The following is a 19,288-nucleotide window of genomic DNA, read 5'->3' as shown; positions in this document are numbered from 1 at the left end:
GAACCGCTGTGTCCAGGGACGCGCGAGAGGCCACGCCCCCCCGGGGTAGCCCGCAGCCGATGACCCCGATGGAGGGAAGTAAAAGGAGACCCCTTTGCGAGCCCCAGGCGGGGCGCTTCTGTGGTGCCATCCCCAGAGCAGGGCCCCCTGGGTGGCATCAGGCCGAGGTCAGGCTCCTCCTGAGCCCTCCCCGCCCTCTGTCCAGCCACTGCCCTCCTGCTCTGCTGGTGGAGAAGCCAGCCGAATGCGACCCTCCCTCTCGGCTCCCCGTCCCATCGGCCTCTCCCTTCTCCAGCGTTTGTGCTTTTTAAACTCCACCAAAAATGTCATGGGCCGGTTTCTCTCACTGCTTCCAAACTCCCTGATAAATTCCACCGGCCGGGCAACCCCAGGAGAGGTTTTCTGGAGCAAGGAACCCCATAAATCACCTCGCTGCCACTCCGGCGTGGGCAATATCTTATGTAAAAAGGTGTTTCCTGGGAGCGCCATAGGCAGGAGAATCCTATTACAAGCCGCCCCATTAATTATAAAGAGTCAAGCCGACCCTTTGCTGCGATTTTTTATCTTAAGTCCGAAAACTGATTACCTTCACCAAGCCTTCCTCTTCCAAAAAAAAAAAAAAAAAAAAAAAAAACACAAAAAAACAAAAAAACAAAAAAAACCCCTAAAGAATAAAATAAATGTTTGAAGAACAAATACCAAAGTTTCTCCATTTAGGGGAGAACCAGCAGAGAGAGAAGTGGGTGGGGAAGGGCTTTTTTTCCCTTCCTTTTAAGGGAAAAGGTACGGTGTGCTTCGCCGGGGCATGGCTTATTTAATTTCCTCGACCCTTCAAGTCTAGGAAGTGGGTACTACAATTCGTCCCACATTGCAAATGAGGGAAACTGAGGCTTATTTGAAATCACGTGAGGTAGCCCTTTCTTCTGAGCTGGTAAGGTGGGCAGAAAGTGGGCCAGACCCCACTGGTCTCCCTGCCCGGTGTTGGGGCTGCCCTCACCCCCTGATCTGGAGTCTAGAACGAGGCTAAGGCAGATCTTTGCCCCCTCTCCCCACCCTGCTTACACCCTCCCATGCCCCCACCGCATTTAGCATAAAGGGCCCCCCCTTCGCCTTGGCCTATAGAACCCTGTATCATTTGATCTCTGCTGACCTTTCAGACAGACCTTAGCTCCTGCCTTTCCCCGGCCCCTCCTCACCTCTCCCCAGATTGCAGCCACACCAGCCTCTTTCTCTTCCTAGGATTCACCAAGCTTGACCCGGCCTCAGGGCCATCGTCAGTGCTGTTCCCTTTGCCTGTCACACTTCTCCCCCACATCTCAGCTGACTCGGCACTTAGAGGGGCCCTCCCTCTGAGGGCTCGCAGCCTGCCTCTCAGGGCCGGGTCTAGGCTGAGGCCAGCGTGGCCCTCGGCTCGGGAGCAAAAAGTAAGGGGTACCCCCAACTCAGAAATCAAAAGAAATTACATAGCAATGAAACATTGTTTCAATTAAAATTAACGTGGAAGAAATTCGTGAAAAGTAAAATAGTGACATTTTAAATAAAGACAGGGCCTCACTTGGACGTGCGTGCCTCTCCTCACCGAATCCCAGGCCTGTCAGATCCGGTCTTTATCGGAAAGGTTGCCATTTGGCTCATTATGGGTTCTTGCGCACTCATTTTGATTTTTCAAAATATTGTATGAAAATGCGATTGATCGCGGGGCGCCTGGGTGGCGCAGTCGGTTAAGCGCCCGACTTCAGCTCAGGTCAGGATCTCGCGGTCCGTGAGTTCCAGCCCCGCGTCGGGCTCTGGGCTGATGGCTCGGAGCCTGGAGCCTGTTTCTGATTCTGTGTCTCCCTCTCTCTCTGCCCCTCCCCCGTTCATGCTCTGTCTCTCTCTGTCCCAAAAATAAATAAAAAACGTTGAAAAAAAAATTAATAAAAAAAAAGAAAATGCGATTGATCACGATTACAGTGTTTGGTGCGCATCTCCCCCGCCCCACCCCTTACATTTTGTACCCGGAGGCGGCGGGAGCTATTGTCTCTCCCAGGGAAATATCAGCTCTATGAGGGCTGGGATCGAACCTATTCTATTCACATCCGTGACCCAGAGCCCAGAAGAGTGCCCAGCGCATACGAGGCAATTCAACAGATACTTGCTAAGTGAATGAATGAAGAGGAAGTGTAGGAGGTCAGGCAGGTGCCTGTACAACTTGGCTTCAAGGTCTTTGGTCCACCTCCCAGCCCCATTTTTCAGATGAGGAGGCTGAGGCCCAGAGGGGGTGAGTAACGCAGTCAGCCACACAGCACAGCCACGGCCGAGCAAGCCGCACGCGTGAGAATCCCACGGGGCTGCGTGTTCACCGCAGGAAAGTCTCTGGTGACCCCGAGCCGGCCGGGTGGGGGCCAGCCCTCCTACAGTGCGCATGTACCTGCAATATCGTCCCCCGGAACCCCCCCGCTGCCACCTAGGGTTGTGCTTCTTGAAATCTTAAATGCCTTCTAGAAAGAAAACGTTATCACCACTCTAAATGGAGACACGGTATCACTTCCCAGGATTAGGCAATGAACGTAGCAATGAAGACGAGGAAAAGCAAAGCGATGCCTGTGCGTGGGGGCGGGCTTCCGGGTCTCCGAGCCTGCCTGCAGTGTGTTTGAGAAGCAAGCGCCAGAGGGGCGTTGAAGACCCGCAAACACCCAGCGGGGACTGGCCCTGAGACGGTCAGGAGAGCGGGAGAAGCAGGGGAAAGAGAGTGACTTCCTGCTTCCTCCAGAGGCCCCTGCCCCTCACCCTGGGAAACCCTGCCTCGGTTAAATAACGGCCCGGTAGAACCACACAATGATGCCGATTTTATTTCAGGGACCCCTCCCCCCCCAAAGTCTGCCAGGAGGAGCTGGAGCCCGAACATCCACCGTGGGCAGGAACAGAGGCCCCAAGAGACTCTTCGTTCTCCAGCAGGGATTGATTGATTTTTTAAGTGTTTTTATTTTAATTTTTGAGAGGAAGAGAGACAGAGGATGAGCGGGGGAGGGGCAGAGAGAGAGGGAGACACCGAATCCCAAGCAGGCCCGGGGCTCCGAGCTGTCCAGACCGAGCCCGACGTGGGGCTTGAACCCACGAACCGTGAGATCATGACCTGAGCGAGTCGGATGCTTAACCGATTGAGCCACCCAGGCGCCCCTCTTTTCATGTGGAAAAAATGAGGTGAAACACAGCATAAAATGAATCACGTTAAAGCGAACGATTCAGAGGCAGTGAGCACACTCATAATGCTGTGCAACCACCTTCTGTGTCCGGTTTCGGAACGTTTCTGTCATCACAGAAGGAAACTCTGTGTACCCATTGAGCAGCCACTGTTCATCCTCGCCCCCCTCAGTCCCCAGCAACCGTCGATCCGCTTGCTGTGTCTGGATGTGTCTGTTCTGGATATTTCACGGAGACGGTAAGAACAGACAACGTGTGATTTCCTCGCACCTGTCTGTCTTCTTTTGCTTAGCGTCGTGTTTTCGAGGTTCTCCTATGTCTTAGCGGGTATCAGTATACTTCATCCCTTTGCATGGCTGAGTAATAATAGCCCACTGAATGGACATACCACAACATCCTTTCGTTGTTGACAGTGCAACTGTTGGGCGCCTGGGTGGCTCAGTTGGTTGAGCGTCTGACTTCGGCTCAGGTCATGATCTCACTGTTCATGAGTTCGAGCCCCGCATGGGGTTCTCTGGTGTCAGCATGGAACCCGCTTCGGATCCTCTGTCCCCCCCTGTCTTGGCCTCCTACCGCATGCGGGCACGTTCTTGTCTTTACAGGCCCGATAATTTTCCATCTAGCAAGTGTTCCATCTATTAGTACGTTCTGGAAAGTAATACATTGCGTATCTATCCAGATAGGCTGTGAAGTTAGTCTTTGTCTTAAAAAAATGCTTGGGGCCCCTGGGTGGCTCAGTCAGTTAAGTGTCCGACTTCGGCTCAGGTCGTGGTCTTGCGGTTCTCGGGTTCGAGCCCCGCGTCGGGCTCTGTGGTGACAGCTCAGAGCCTGGATCCTGCTTCCAGCTCCGTGTGTCTCTCTCTCTTTCTCCCCCTCAAAAATAAACACTAAAAAAAATTTTTTTAAATGCTTTAAGCACCTTCTTCAAAGAAGAAAACAGGGTAATGGTAATAATCACGACATCAAGCAGTAAGTGGCCGTTGTAATCTTACTAAACTATTATCATTTCATTCAGGGTCTATCACTCTGTGGCCCGCTCTATGCCAGGCACCACGCTTAGACTCTGATCGATGTGGCCTTACTTAACCCTGACAATGACACTTGAAGTTGGTATTGTCGTACCCTTTTTACAGCTGGCAAGCCTCAGAGAGGTTGAGTGGCCGATGTGAAGTCACACAGTCCCTGGTTTCAAGTTGCTCGCAGCCTGAGGACGGGGACGGGCACGCAGCGTGGGTCGGGATGTCGCCTCGCAGAGCTGCAGTCTCCCTGGCTCGGCCGGCTGCCTCGTCTTCACTCAGGTTGACCGTGAAGTTGGGGTCCCTGCTGACCTTTTTTTTTTTTTTTTTTTTTTTTTTTTGCGTGCCTGCCAGAGAGCCACGGGCACCTGCTGGGGTGAGGATTTCCTTCCAGAGCCCTCAGGAGCCCATCGGCAGGTGCTAGGGGGAAGTGGGGGGCGAGGGGGGGGGGCGGTGGTCCTGAGCCTGGGCACAAAATGCAGAAAGAGGAGGCCAGAGGCGGCAAGGCCCCAGAGAAGTGGCGGGAGAGATTTCCGTTCATCACAGAAATGGCCCATTTGCAATGATCGGTTGCCCAGGTGTTAATAACACTAATGGCATAGGAAGGGTAAACTCAGTCACTTGGCTCAACAGAAGAAATATGCAGAGAAGTGCTCAGGTTTCCATAAATCAGCCGTGTGCGGCACTACGAGGGAGACAGGACTTAAAATTCCGGTCAGGAGATGGGTATTCTCATAATCCGAGCTGGAGAGGTAATTTATTCTGTTTATATCTTTTTACTGCACGACAAGGCTTGGGAACCGGAGCCCTCCACAGCCATTCTGCATTTTAAATATTAGTCCTAAGCACAGTGGGTCAGCTTTCGTGCTCCGTGGGGGGTTCATTGCCGGGCAGGGGGACAGGGCTGGGGCTGGGGAGAGCAGGCAGGAGGGGGGGGGTGCAGCATACATGTGGTTTCACTGCTCAGGGTTGCCAGAATCACAGCCTGGGGGCAGCGAGGGAGAGGAGCCGGCCCCTTTCTCCCAGAGCTGGAGGGCACCGCTTGTGGGGGGGGGGGGAAGGGCCTGGCTAGCTTCCTTACGGGCACAGCTCGGAGCATTTTTTCTTCCCCCTCCCTGAAATCTTTTATTTTTAAATGATAATAAATACAGGTGATGAAGAGATAGAAGAGGAGAGGAACAACAGCAGGGAGGGAGAGTGAAAGAAACAAAGGCGAGCCTGGAGAAGCCGGAAGTCCCCGTGTCTTTTGACCTTGGCGATTTTCCTTACGCCCTTTGCCCTCGGGCTAGCTTTGTTTGACCCCGGAACGAAATCCAAATCCGGTGAGGTCGCTACCCGTGAGAGTTAGCACCCGTTAGAGTCTCTCTTAAAGAAATCTCTTTTGGTGGCAGCTGCACTGCATTCATTCATTCATTCATTCCTGTAGTTATTCCACAGAGAACGAGGCGTTACCTGGGCCGGGCTCTGTCCTGGGTCCAGGGGCAACATGGGCTCTGGAAGCAGGAGTCCTGCTTTCAAAGCCTGGGTCTGCCACTCCCTGGCTGTGTGACCCGGGGGCAGCTCACGTCACCTCGCGGGGCTCAGTCTTCTCGTCTGCAAAGTGGGGATAACAACACTCACGCTGAAGGGCATCTGAGGGTCTACGTGGACCCCAGGTGGACAAGACTTCATCGGGCGGTGGTCCTGAATGTTTGGGGGACAGCGGAATCAGCTTGGGAGCTTGAGTGGGTGGAGCATCTGGGGTGCTGGGCCTGGGAGCAATGCCAGCCAGGGGCCAGGAGGCCCCGGGGGGATATGTACTCGTAGCAAGCACCGTCCCCCATCACACTTTGAGAAAATGGTTGTGGGTCTCTAGGGACCGGCAATCACGCCCAGCCCTCCCCCTTCCCCGGACAGCCTTCCTCAGGAGCGGTCTCCCTAACTTAGCACACCTCACTTAGCCACTGCACCGCGGGTCCCCTGCAGGGGCACTGAGACGAGGTGGGTGGGGGTGGGATCTCTCCTCTCAGAGTCCCTGGGTCCAAGTAGGCACTTGGGCCGTTGAGATGAGCTCACAGCAGTGGGCGTGGGCTTGAGCAGATGTCGACGACAACACCCCCCAGCCCCCTGCTTGTCCCCTTTCGAGGAAGCTGGTGTGCGTGGAGGTGGGGGGAGATGGGGGTGGGGATTGAACCCAGGTCCTAGATTTCCTGAACCTTGGCCACAGGTTGGATGAATGACATCTCTCCGACATGCATGAAATGCCATCGTGAGCCCATTTTGCAGTGGGACCAAAAAAAGCCTCAGAAGGGTGATACGGTGACCAACCAGATAACCTCTGGGACCCCAGGACCCTTGCTCTGTTCTGCCCTCATCCTGGTCCCAGGAGACCTCTGCGCTCATCCTTCCTCACTCAGGCACGCTCAGAGGGAGTGCCCTGGGAGTCAGCCCCCAGTACTGGTCACGACCCCACAGATGTCCCTCCCTCCTGGATTCTGGTTTCTGGAACCACCCACAGAGATCTTGACGGACCACCCCAGGGCCATTCAAGCATTCCCTGGTGCTCGAGTGGGCTCCTTCCACTCCCGGTTCTCTCAGGCCGAAACTGTGGGCATGCGAAGGGCGGGAATATGCTCTGAATCCATGTGCGTGAGCACACGTTCACAAGGATATGAGGTTTGGGTTTGCGGGCATCCGTGGGGGCTGGGCGTGTGGGCTCAAAGCATGGATGTGTGGGCATGCGTGTGTGTGCTTGTCTGCGCTTGCGTATCTGTGCAAATCACACTGGACACAAGCACGTGGGGTGTGCACATTAATGTGCCTGTGCTGGCATGCACCCGTGTGTGCCCGACGATCATCACACACGTGCCTGTGTGTGCATCGGCAGGAGTGCGTCCGTGTGCCTGTGCCCATGTCTGTGTCTGTGTGGGTGTTCTGTTTGTGCACACGTTTTTGTATGTGTGAATGTGCATTTGTGTGAGGACATACGTGTTTGGTGCGTGTGCGTGTGTGCATGTGTGTGCGTGTGTGCGCGCGTGTGTGTGTGTAGCTGGATGGGGGTCTGGGAGGGATGGTGCTACCGAGAATTCTCACCCTGTAGGTCCACTCTGCTGTCCCCAGGAAGGAGCTGATACCTCTGCTCAGTCTTTCCACCTGTCGGCAGCTGGAGGGTGGGGTGGGGTGAGGTTGGGGGGGCGGGGCTGAGCGGCAGGTCACGTGACCTGGCACAGCTGGGGTGGGGGGAGTCCTCCTCTCTCTTGTAAATCCCTTCCCCTCCTCCTCCCCTGCCTCCGTGACCCTGTCACAAGCCTGTCTGCAGGGGAGTGACGGTGAGTCTGTGCCTCTGAACTTCACTTGCCCAGGTTTCTCTCTGGTGAAAAGTTCTGAGCGAGCCTAAGCTTGCAAAATTCACATGTGCCCAGAAAACACTTGGGGGCCTGGCAGAGATGGGGCCCAGAATCTTGCAAATTGTCTCTGGGGCTCCGAGACCCATTACAATCAGGGCACCCTTGTGGCGTAGAAACACAACCTGATACATACATGGGCCTGAATCCCTACTCTGCCACTCCCCAGCCGTGTGACCTTCCGCAAGTCCCTTGACCTCTCCGAGCATCCTAAGGGGGCAAATAACACCTCCCCTGATACCAGTCGAAAGATTTAGCGACGAGGATGTCTATTCCAGCCTGGTTTACAGCGGCAAAAAGTTGGAAACAGATCCAAATGTCCAACAACAGAATAGGTTAAAGAGAAAACAAAACCCGGGGCACCTGAGTGGCTCAGCTGGTTGAGCATCACATCTGGGCTCGGGTCACGATCTCGCGGTTCACGAGTTCAAGCCCCACATCGGGCTCACTGCTGTCAGCGCTGAGCCCGCTTCAGATCCTCTGTCCTCATCGCCCCCCCCCCCCCCGCACCGCCTCTCTCTGCCCCTCCCCCACTTTCACTCTCTCAAAAATAAATAAATCACTTAAAACCGTAAAAGGGTGGTTCGCCCATTGCCAGGAAGTTTTCGCCAGTCACTCCAGAGGATGACATGGCTCTGTGATCAGTTTATTAACCTGGGGATCTTGCTGAGTGAAACAGAGCAGGTAACCATATAGTGTGGGGAGAATGATCTCTAGTTTCAAAATGAAGACAAAAACGAAAGTCTGGAAGGAAATGCGCCAGATACATCACCAAGGCGCTTGAGATTCTGGGTGATTCCGTTCTCCTCCCTTTGTTTAGCTGAAGTTTCTAAATTTTCCTCAACGAGCGCGGAGCATTGGTCTGATAAAGACAAACGCGTGTCAGGGGAAGGAAAGAAAAAGCCAAGCCACCTTGAGTTGCTGCCCCACAGTCCACATAAAAGGGCTCTTAGTGTGTGCCCGTTCCTTGGTCTCCCTCGTCCCCTCCTGGCCCCTCTCCCCTGAAGTGGGCAACCCCCTCCCCCCAGGCTTAGGTGAAAAGGGACCCCGTGCAGAACACTCTTCCATTTACTGGTATCTCCCCCATCTGCCTCTCTAACCGTACAGTGTCTGAGCCGGAAGGGAAGGTAGCAAGCCCTCCCTCCAATCCCCGCTTTTGGAAGTCAGGAAACTGAGGCAACAGGAAGGAGGGACTTGTCTTCAGGTAGTGGCCTCAGGCCTCCCGAATCTCTAGCACTTTCCATCATGCTGCTGCGGATTTACCTGCTGGCGCAGGCACGCCTCGCATCAGAAAGGCAGAGGACCTCAGCCTCAGCTGCTCACTCTCCCTGGGGCACTTCTGTCCTAACAGGGCCTCGGAAGATAACTAGCTTACCAGCCCGCCCATAGTTCTTGCCCGAGGGGGCCTCGTTAGGAGCCAGGCTGGAATTCTTCTGACCCACACTGAGGACGAACAAATGACACAGTCATGCATTCGTCAACGGCTTTGAAGGCCTACTGTGCGCCCGGTGTGAGAGGCGGGATATTACATATAGCAGCAGAGTATTAAAGCATCTGGGCTATACTGTGCCCGGCACATAGTAGCTGTGGGGGGGGGGGGGGGGGAAGATGGCAGCCATTGTCATTACCTCCTGGTTCTTAAAAGCACCCCCCCCCCAGATGCAGAGAGGGCTGTGCACCCATCGAGTCCGTGTTATGTGGGACACGTGGACCAGAGAAAAGAATGGCTCCCTTCACTCTGAGCGGCTGAAGGCAGGCACACACACAAAAGAAAACCACACACACAGCACTGAGGGGAAAAAAAAGCATTTTTTTTTATTAATCTTTCTTTTTAAAAAAAGTTGATTTTTTGTGTTTTTGTGTTTTTTTTTTTTTTTAGGTAAACCTCTTTCTGCCTCCCCTCCCTCACTCTGCCCCACCCTCCTCTTAAAAATATAAAAATGTCCAACCCCGGATAACTAGAGTACAATAAATAAACAGTAAACACAAAAACATACTTTATTTGTTTCTTCTTTATACAAAATAAGGAAACTAGAAGCGTTCGACTTCCAAAAAAGTATAATACTGTACATCCTGACGACCCAGCCTCCAGGCCCCAGGCAGGGAGGGTGGTCTGTGGGCCGGAGCCCGGAGATCTTGGCGCCTTGCCCTTGCCAGGGCGGGGAGAGCAGGGTGGGCGAATGTTCCAGTCTGGCCTGGACCCCCGGGCTCACAATAAATGTCCAAGGAAGGAAGAGTGGAGAGACAGTGGGGGGGGTGCAGCGGGGGTGGGGGGGGGATGGGGGGGTGTGCCCGGCCCGGGGCCTAGAGGTCCGGACCGCCCCCTTCCTAGAAAGCTGACCTTGATCCTCCAGTTTGGCCACCAGGGGGCGCCCACGCGCAGGCGGATCCTTCGTCCTCCCGGCGACACCCCCCCACCCCTCGAGCGCGCTCCTCTCTCGCGCTCTCTCTCCACCTTCTCTCTTCCTCATTTTGCTCCCTTCCCTCGCCCTCCCTTCCATCTCTCTCTTTTTCTGATCCTCTTGTTTTAAAGACGGGGGGAAGCAGAGTGAGAAATAAGGTTACCAAATGCCACTCGGATGGCGGAGAGGGGGGAACGTCAGCCTCGCCGCTGGGCCTCAACCCTCTCTCGGTCCGAAGAGGCGGTGGTGGCGGGGGTCGGGGGAAGTCTAGGGCGTTGCTCGAAATCTCTCGACCCTCCGCAGGATTGACTTTGGTCCCGAGCACCGCTCGCGCCGCCGGGACGGCCCCGCGGGGTGGACACCGGGGCGCCCCCGCGCGCCCCGCCGAGGAGCAGCTGCCGCTGCGCGCGGACGCGAGAGGGAACCCCTGAGGGCGGCGTGGCGGTTCGGGCGGCTGCGTCCGGGGGCGGCCCGGCCCCGCGGCCTTACCACACGGCGGCCTCGTTGAGCTCGGGGTTGGGATGCGACAGGGGTCCGCTGTAGCCGCTGGCGCCGCTCATGGGGAAGGGCGGGCTGGGCCCGCCGCTGAACACCTCGCCGGGCAGGGGGTGCAGCGCGCCGGGCAGGCCCGGCTCGGGGCTCGGCGTGTCCGGGTGCGAGATCATGTCGGTGAACCTGGGGTTGTCGGCGGCGTGCGGGCCGGCGAGCGGCGGCTCCAGCGCGCCCAGCGGCGTCGAGCCGGGCCCCGACGCCGCCAGGAAGCTCGAGTCGGCCGGGGACTGCGCCTGCGACGGCGGGCCGTGCGCGAAGAAGTCGTAGTTGCCTCCGGGCGCGTAGTAGTCGCCTTGGTAGTCTGCGGGAGGGGGCGGGGAGGAGACAGGGACAGGTCAGAGGCGGCCGGGCCGGGAGGAACGCGGACGGACGGACGGACGGACGGACGCGGGGGGAGGGGGGGGGCGCACACCGACTCAGGTTGGCGAGCCCCGCGGGGAGGCCTGAGGAGACCAAGGGAGAGGGCGCCGGCAGACGAGGACACAGACACCTCCCTCCGCCCCCCCCCCTCCCACACCCAGGACAAGCCCGAAGGCCCAGAGACCCAGGCTGAGAGACACAAGGACCAGAGCCAGAAGCACAGACAGAAAAATATCGTGACTTCAAAGTCAGAGGTTCCCCGACAGAGACAGAACAGTGGACACAGAGTCAGTGAACCATCCGAGTCGGTTCCTTTGAAGTGGGGAGATCCACCGAGAGCCGGAGACACGGAAATAGCCAGAGACAGGGTCACTGGGAGATGGGCAGTGAACAGTGTGGCAGGGGGGCGAAGAGGAGACCCAGGAGGGAGTCCCCAGACTCAGGTCGGAAAAGAGACCCAGAGGCACCAAGCCCAAGGCAGAGACAGAGACCAGGGCGATCGCCTAGGATAAGCACAGAGAAAGGGATGAGATGGACCGTTGGTTAGAGATACACCGTGAAAAACCCATTGAGAGCCAGGGAGGGGGGGAGGCCAGGAGAGACAGAGGTGCCCACAGACCGGGCAGATGAGTCAGAGAGACCGGAGAAGAGCTGGGTGGGGGATGCTGGGGTGGCCAGAGACCAGAGCACCAAATGGTTGAGAGGGGCTGGCGACCTGGGGGGGGGGGGGGGGGAAGAAGCCGGACCTGGTCCCCTGCCCCCTGCCTGAGCAGCAGAGCAGGGCTGAGGAGTTGGCCTGGGGACCTGGCAACCAGAACTCTGACAGCCCCCGGAACCCCACGGCCCTGGCCGGTCCTTCGCCCCCTCAAACACAGCCCTTGGACCTTCCGGGTGAATGTGGGGGTCCCACCATTTGTGCCGGCCTCACTAGAAGCCGGAACTTGAAGGAGGGAGGGTATTCGCCTGGTCACGTCCAACGCTTCGTGGGTACTTCAGCGGGAAGGCTGGGGCCTTCAGTCTCACCCGGGGGGGGGGGCGGTTTGCCAGGACACCCAGCTTCGGAAACATTTGGGGACACTGAGTGCTTCTGAGAATCTGGTGATAGCTATGGGCTTTCTCCAGAAAAATGCACACATCGCATTTCCCCCCCAAAACCAGGGGGCGCAGGGGCTCCTGGTGACAAGCCCCCCTGGTTCTCAAGAAAATTGTTTCCGCATCACCTCTCTCACCTCCTTCCAGAACCCCTTCGCTTGGGTCTTTCCAGGCAGCCTCCTCCCCTCCTCCGCCCGTGAAGGTTTGAAGTGTGGGACCCCACGGAAGGAGCACCTTGTAGCGGCCGCCGGTGACAATAACCCGCTTTCTGCGGCGGGAAAACCAGCGCGCCCCCAAGCCGGGGTTTCCTCTGCACGCCCCCCCACCCTCGCACTCCGTCTTGGGGGGTCTCCGTCGCCGGGGCGAATTCGGGACGTCCCCTGCCGCCGGCTCCCTTCCCTCTCCAAACCCCGAAATCAGTCCAAATTGGGGGGGGGGGGTGCCCGGAGGCGCGCGGCTTGTCGACGGTTTCGGCAACAGCTAAAGCGTTGGCCAATTAACTCTTTAAAAACCACTCGTTCCATTCTCCCCGAAAGCGAAGAGAAAGGTTGGAAGCGGCGAATTTGGGGCCCCTGAGGGACGGGGATGGGGGCCGGCCGCGGCTCGGGGCGAGCCGGCAAGCCAGCCAGGGCCGCGGCCCCCGCGCGCAGCGCGCCGCCTCCGCCCATATGGCGGCCGGGCCGGAGGTAATTGGAACAAACGCCGTCTGAAAAGGGCACAAAAGCCGCAGCTGGGGCTTTGTCCGCGCTCCCACGGGGAGCCGCCGGCCCCGCCGCCCAGCCCCTTTCTCGCCCGCTGCCGGCCGCCGCCGCCGGGATCTCCCAGCGCGGATTAGGCGGGGCTGCCTCCCTGGGGCTGGGGGGGCGGGGGTCCTGCCCCCCATTCCTGGAGAAAGAGGGGCCCGCGTGTCCAGGCCCCCGCCCCATCCAGCAGACGCGCGGGGAGAGGAGGCAGCGGGACCGGTGGGGGCACACGAGTCCTCGGGGAGACCTCGCTTAATTACCCAGGCGGGGAGAAATTCCGGACGGCGCCGCCCCACCATCTCCCCGCGCCTGGCGGAGATCGTGAGCCGAAGGACGCAAAGATAGGTAGAGAGAGTTGGTGACTGAAGACCCCGGGACACGTCCACCATCCGAGCCGTCCTGGGCGTCTGCAGCCCCCCAGTCAGGGCCCTGCCACCGCAGAGTCTCTCCCCAGAACACAGCGGCCCCATATGCCCACAATTTCTGGCGGCCCTGGCCGGAGGTGAGATCTAACCTCCTAGACGCACAATGTGCGGAAGCCTTCCTTCCTGGGTCGGCCCGCGTGCCAGGCGCCCACCCGCGGGCCTCGGCATTGCCTCCAAACCCACGTTTCTAAGAAAAGTCACCTCTCCCCAATCCGGGACACCAGCCCCCCACAGGCCTGTGGCACTGAGCAACTCAGCAGAGATGTGTCTGAGGCATAGGCACTCCTGGGGGCTCTCCAAATTCAGAGGCTCAGAAACAAACAGAAGCGGGAGGTGTTTTCCTTGAGCCCAAAGGTTGGGGAAGCGCAGGACCCGGAGTGGATTCCCTAGCACGCTCGGGGTCTCAGAAAACCTTGGTGAGGGAGTTGGGAGGGCAGTGGGGGGTTGGAATGGGTCGCCAGGCAAATGCCAAGGAAATGGAAGGGTGGTGGTGGTGGTGAGGAGACTAGGGAGGAAGGAGAAGAGGAGGGAAGGAAGAAAAGGGGTGACCAGGAGGAGAGTTCACCCAGGCCTTGAACCCGGTAACAGCAACAGCAGAATTCTGTCTGCAGAGTCCAGCTCCTGGCCCCCTGCAGCTCCAAAGACCCGGAGTGGGGAACCGGGTTCGTCCAATTCTATCTAGTAACTCCAACCCTAATGACCACTGGCGTGCCTGGAGCTGGAGAGCGCGCGGGAGTCCTGCCCAGAGCGCCCGGCCGGCATCCTGGTGGACAGTTCCAGACGCCCAGGGCGCACAGCACAGCCATGGATGGATCCCGACCCCTCCATCCCTACCGCCCGCACTGCCCTCCAGTGCCTGTGTTCCCGCTGGGGCCAGGGACACCAGGCCACGGGGCAAGGGCAGCACGAAGGCTGTGTGTCCGGCTGGCGCAGGGGGCAGGTGGATTTGCCAGCGCTCGCCTTGGCATGACGCTTGGGAGTGTGTGAGCCTGTGCGTTTCTTTGGGTATATTTGTCATTGAATGTAACTGGGGAGTGGCACCCACCTGTGTGTTGTGTGGGATCATGTGTCTAGATTTGTGTCCACGAGGTCTCTGAACTCCAGTGTGTGTGCAAGGGAGTGTACCCATGAGTCCTGCGTGGGTGCGTGGGTGCGTGGGTGTTCATCTGTGTGTGTAGCTGTATGGGTGTCTGATTTGGGGTCCAGGAGTAGGAGAGTGCACACGCCTACGTTGCTGTGCATCTGTTAAGGTGTGTTCGTGATTGTGTATGTACGTCCCGCGTGAGTAGAAAGGAGGGAGAGCGTCCCTGGCGGCCAACGGCGCCCGGGATCCGGACCTGCGTCCTCAACCCCCAGAACGGCAAGGGCCTGGGTGTAGGGCAGCGCGCTCCGAGGTGGGGGGGGGGCCCTTACCTCCGTAGTAGGTGTACGGAGTGGACCCCAACATCTCAGACTCGTCCAAGCGGCCGCCCAGTGGACGCATGCGCCGCGGACTCCGGAAGAAGGCGTGTCTCCGGGCGCCCAGCGCGCTCAGTTGTTTCATCCTGCGTTCTTTGGACCGTCGGTTCTGGAACCACACCTGGGACAGAGCAGGGATTGTGAGCTCCGATCCGGGGTGCCCTCTCCTTCCTGCCCAGGCCGCTCCTTCTGGGTTCTATAGCCTCCTCACCAAGACTGCCCAGGGGCGGGGGCGAGCGGATTAGGCCAGGAGAGGTGGAGAGGGGCTTCGAGGAACCAGCCAAGGGTGAAGGATTTCGCGGACCCGTGGGGCGACTCATAAAGACCTGGGCTTCCTGGTCCTCGGCCCGCCCCCGGCCTGACGGCTTTATAAAGGCCTCCCGCCCTGCACGGCCCTGGTCCCGGCCCCTCGGCTCCCCAGCCGGGCTCTGGCCGTTTGTCCGTCCGCCCGCGCACCGGCGCAGGGAGAGGGCACGTGGAGAACCTTGCCTTCTTCTCCGCTCCGAAATAGGAGAGGAAGGGAGGGGGTACCCCAGCGAGGCTTAAAACTCCTTGAACGGGGAGGGGGCGGGATTCCGAGGGGTGAAGTGACCCGCCCAAGATTGCGCCGTCAGGAGGTCAGCGGGGCTTTGCAGAATCTTTCGGTTAGGAGTTTGACCAGCCGGCCCTGACCTCGGGCACAGAGTCTGCCCTTCGGCAGACCCCAGCTCGGTGCACTCTTGGCTAAGGAGGCTGGGTGGGAGGCTCCCGTGGGCCTCCTGGCTCCGGGGCTCATCTGGGCTGGGAAAGGGCGACCCGGGCCCAGCCGCACCTGGATGACGCGCATGTTGAGGCCGGTCTCCTGCGCCAACTGTTCGCGGATGTGGCGTGTGGGCTTGGGCGTGGCGGCAAAGGCAGCCTTGAGCGTCTCCAGCTGCTTGGCTTTGATGGTGGTGCGCGGGCCGCGCCGCTTCGTGCCCGAGTTCTGCTCCTCGTTCTCGTTGTTGGCCGTCTCCTTGTCCGACGACGTCGAGTTGTCCGTCTCCTTGGGGTCGTCCTGGAGAGGGTCCTGGAGGTCCGGGGACAAACTGCGGTCCGTACAGGATGACACTGCGGGGCGCACAGAGCGGGAAGAGGACCCCGGCGTCAGCGGCGGCCCAAGGTCTCTGCAACCGGGTAGCGGGTTCCCGCCGACCCCGGCGCGCGCTACCCGCGCCGGGTTCCTCCCCAAGCCTTGCGACAGCCCCTCCCCCAGGGGCCCGGCGCCCGCCCACTCCCTCCAGGCGGGGCCCGGCCTTAGGAGAGACCCTTCTCCAGCCCTCTCCAGCACTTTTCGGCTATGGCCTGGGTGAGGGGCAGCCACGCCCTCTGGGGGAGCCTGGCCTTCGCGGAGAGGGGACCGGGAGGAGGCCACAGACGCCTTCTCCCCTCTCTCCTTCCTCCAGACCCCACTGACCGTCCTCCCAGAGCGGCCTGAAGTTACCAGGAGCTGAAAAGATTCGGAAAGTGGGGGGAGTCGTGTGGTTCCAAACCGGGGGAGGAGGGCAGCTCGGAAAAGGTCCCTCCAGGGAAGGAGAGCGGGAAAGAGCCGGGAGTCCGTATGGGGGGGGGGGACAGACTCCAGATGCTGTCCCCCTTCCCCGCCCCTTCCATTTGCCCCAGAAATGCCTGGTGGGAGCGGAGAGCGCCGAGCCTGGCACAGAACGCACACGGGGGTGTGGGGGGGGGGGTGGCGGGGGGTGGGGTGCAAAGTAGAGAGGGCCGGGCTGGCCGCGCCGCAGGGTCTCAGGGCCCCCGGCTGGGCAGGGGGGGAGGGCTCCTACCTGAGTTGAGGCTGCCCTCCTTGAGGCTGGAGGAGCTCAGGTAGTCATCCTTGCACACGAACTTGTTCTCGTCAATGACGTAGAGCTCCTCGCCCGTGGACAGCTGCTTGTTGCACACCATGCAGGTGAAGCAGTTGAGATGGAACACTTTGCCGCGGGCCTTGCGCACCAGGTCGCTGGGCGAGATGCCTTGCGCACAGCCTGCACACTTAGTGCCAAAGCGCCTGCGGAACGCAACGTGGCCTGTCACCTCGGAGCAGCCCGGCGTCCCATTCCCTCGAGCCCCTGACCTCTTCCCACGCGCCCTAGCTTCTCAGAAGCCCCCCCGCCCCGTCCACATCTGTCAAACGAGACCCCAATCCTATGCTGTCCGACTAGCGCAAGAGAGATGAGACAAATGTCCCGGGCTGTGCTTGGGGCTGCGACTGTCGCGTGCCTTGTTCAGGTTTATCCACACACAGCTTGGAGCCTTGAGCCAAACACAGGCCAGAGCACCCCGAGATGCCAGCCCCGTCCCTGCCAGATCCGCCCTGGCTCCTCTCCTGAGGCAAACTTGGATCTCCAAGTTAGGAGGCATTTTAAGCCCGGCAAGCCAGGTTTGGACCACCCCTTCCTTTGCCTCCTGGATGCTTTTGCAGCCTGCTGGGGCCCGGGTAAGGCCAGACGGGCCCGGATGGCAGGTCCTATCAACGGGGTGGGGAGCTCTTCGGAGCTGGACCCGAGCAAGGAGGAAGGGACCTTTAGCTGACTCCCAGTGCCACCGGCGCTGGAGGCCTTCCAGTCCGGGACCACTCTGGGACCCGCTGGAGCTAGTTGGGAGCCTGTGGACAGCAGGGCCTCAGAGCGATGGTCTCCGGAAAGCAGGGATCGGGTCTCCCCCGCCCCTCCCTGTCCCCAATCTCTGGCCCTGGCAGGAACTGGGAGAATGTAACCAGAAGGCAATCCTCAACCTGCATGGCCAGTACACAGGATCTCTCAAATCCCCCCTTTCCCGCGTTCCTGATCTAAATCCTTTTCTTTCTTCCTTGAGCGCTTGGAGAAGGCCAGCCTCCCCCCAAAATGGGTGGTGCAGGCCAGCACTGGGAGGGGGGAGGTGTGGGTCGAGGGGAAGAGTGAGGACCCAGGACTTTGGGGCCCCCCATCGACTCATACCCATGTCTCTAAACAGGGCGAATTTGGGTGACGTTGATGTAGTGAGGGCATTAGAAGCCATAAGTCACTTTTGGCCTTATCCGGCAGCGTAATTGGCCATATGCACCTTATCAAAAATCATTAGGCACTTTGCAAAGCAGCACCACATTAGGGGCCTCAGGCCTCCGGAGCCAGGGAGTTTACACGTGTAAAGCCGAGGCTGACATTTTCTCCCGTTCAAATTCCCTGGTGCCTGGCTGCTGGGGCCGGAGAACAGCCTTTCTCCGCGGCGTTAATCACGCCCCCCTTCCCTTGGTGCCCGGGAATTCGCACGCACAAAGCCGGCTCTGGGCGCCTGGCGGAAGCAGGCAGGGCTGAGCTGCCGAAAACCCCACAGCCTTTCAGGTCATCCCCTGGCATTTCCCAGCTGGGGAAACTGAGGCCCAGAAAAGTGATCCGTGGGTGGCAAAGGGAGGTGACACATCGCAGACTGGACCCTGGAGGTCCTGATTCTCAGCTTCGATTTCGTTTGGACATTTCAACGCGGGAGAAAATGTTTAAGGAGTTGGGGGTGGGGTGGGGGCAAGGAGGAGAAGATTCCCTCCCTCCGTCATCAGAGGAGATCTTCCTGACTGAGTCCCCTCGGAGTTGGGAAGTTTCGGCTTGTCCAGGAGGGCTCTGGGGCCCTGGCCCGCGGGAGGTCAGCCCCTGGGCTCCCGCACTCTGCCGGCCGGGAGAAGCCTCCAGCAGTCCCTAACTTAGGCAAAAATTCTTCCTCTCTCAGAACCGGGCCTGAACTTCCACCCTGGGGTCGCAGCTGCCGGGAAGGGGCAGAGATGGGTGGCGAGCAAGTTTCTCAGGGCTTCTCCGCCCCGCCCCACCGCGGCTCCAGGCCGGGCTGGAGGAGCGAACTAGAGACAGCGAAGCAGCGTTCTTCTGACTCCGCCCGGGCTCGGGCGCCTTCCCGGACCAAGGGCAGGAGGAGAGCAGTGAGCTGCCCCGCTTCCCGTTTAAGGTTGGGAGCCCAAGGAGGCTGCTTTGGCGGTGTCCCCCTGCCCGGGCGCCCCAGAGGAGCGCGCGCAGGGCGGGCGCGCAGGCAGCAGGGCGGCGCGGCCTCTTACCTGAAGAAGTCATTTTTGCAGTAGAGCTTGCCCTCGCGCGAGAAGCACTTCTCCGAGAGGTTGGTCTTGCACTCGCAGCACTGAACGCATTTGATGTGCCACGCGCGGTCCAGCACGTTCAGCAGAAAGCGGTCGAGGATGGGCCGTTCGCAGCCGGCACAGTGCACCATCATAGCGCCCCGGCGGCTCGGGCCGCCCTGCCCTCCCTTTGGGCCCCCGGCCCTCGGGCCCCCGGGCCCCGCTGCTGCGCTCCGCCTCTTATCTCGGCCGCCGCCGGGCGAGTCCGGTCCGGACCAAGACTCAGCCGGTCAAGTCCTTGGATGATCGCTGGCCTGGCGCTGGGCTGCCGGGGGTGGGGTGGGGAGGGGTGGCCTTCACAGCCTCATGCCCCGGGCCGCGCGCCCCAGCGCTGGCTCCCGGCTCCCCCAGGTGTCTTGGGTGGCGAATGGCCTCGGCGCTGCGGAGCGGCTTTCCCCGGTGGCGGAGGCGCCGGCACTTTCCCCCACTTTCAAGCGGTCCCGATCCTCATCTTTGTCTGGCCGCCGCCTAATTCGCGCATCCTTATTCAGATTTGGTGACGTGGCGCGGCACGTAGGGGGCCCGGCGGCCAATGGGCGCGC

General features: G+C 59.6%; 1 protein-coding gene across 1 annotated transcript; it reads right to left on the bottom strand.

Annotated features, from left to right (window-relative positions):
• Positions 1 to 9,861: 9,861 nt before the first annotated feature.
• On the bottom strand, positions 9,862 to 19,209 carry LHX5 (LIM homeobox 5). Its single transcript, XM_058691200.1, has 5 exons — positions 18,669 to 19,209; positions 16,417 to 16,640; positions 15,426 to 15,703; positions 14,570 to 14,735; positions 9,862 to 10,837 (listed from the first exon to the last, which is right to left on the bottom strand). The coding sequence occupies exons 1-5, from the start codon at positions 18,839 to 18,841 to the stop codon at positions 10,470 to 10,472; spliced, it is 1,209 nt and encodes a 402-aa protein (XP_058547183.1). The 5' UTR covers positions 18,842 to 19,209; the 3' UTR covers positions 9,862 to 10,469.
• Positions 19,210 to 19,288: the final 79 nt, after the last annotated feature.

Source organism: Neofelis nebulosa, chromosome 11 (assembly GCF_028018385.1).
Source record: "Neofelis nebulosa isolate mNeoNeb1 chromosome 11, mNeoNeb1.pri, whole genome shotgun sequence".
Classification (NCBI taxonomy): Eukaryota; Metazoa; Chordata; class Mammalia; order Carnivora; family Felidae; genus Neofelis; species Neofelis nebulosa.
The sequence above is the reverse complement of the archived record's forward strand: the minus strand, read 5'-3'. Positions and strand labels throughout refer to the sequence as shown.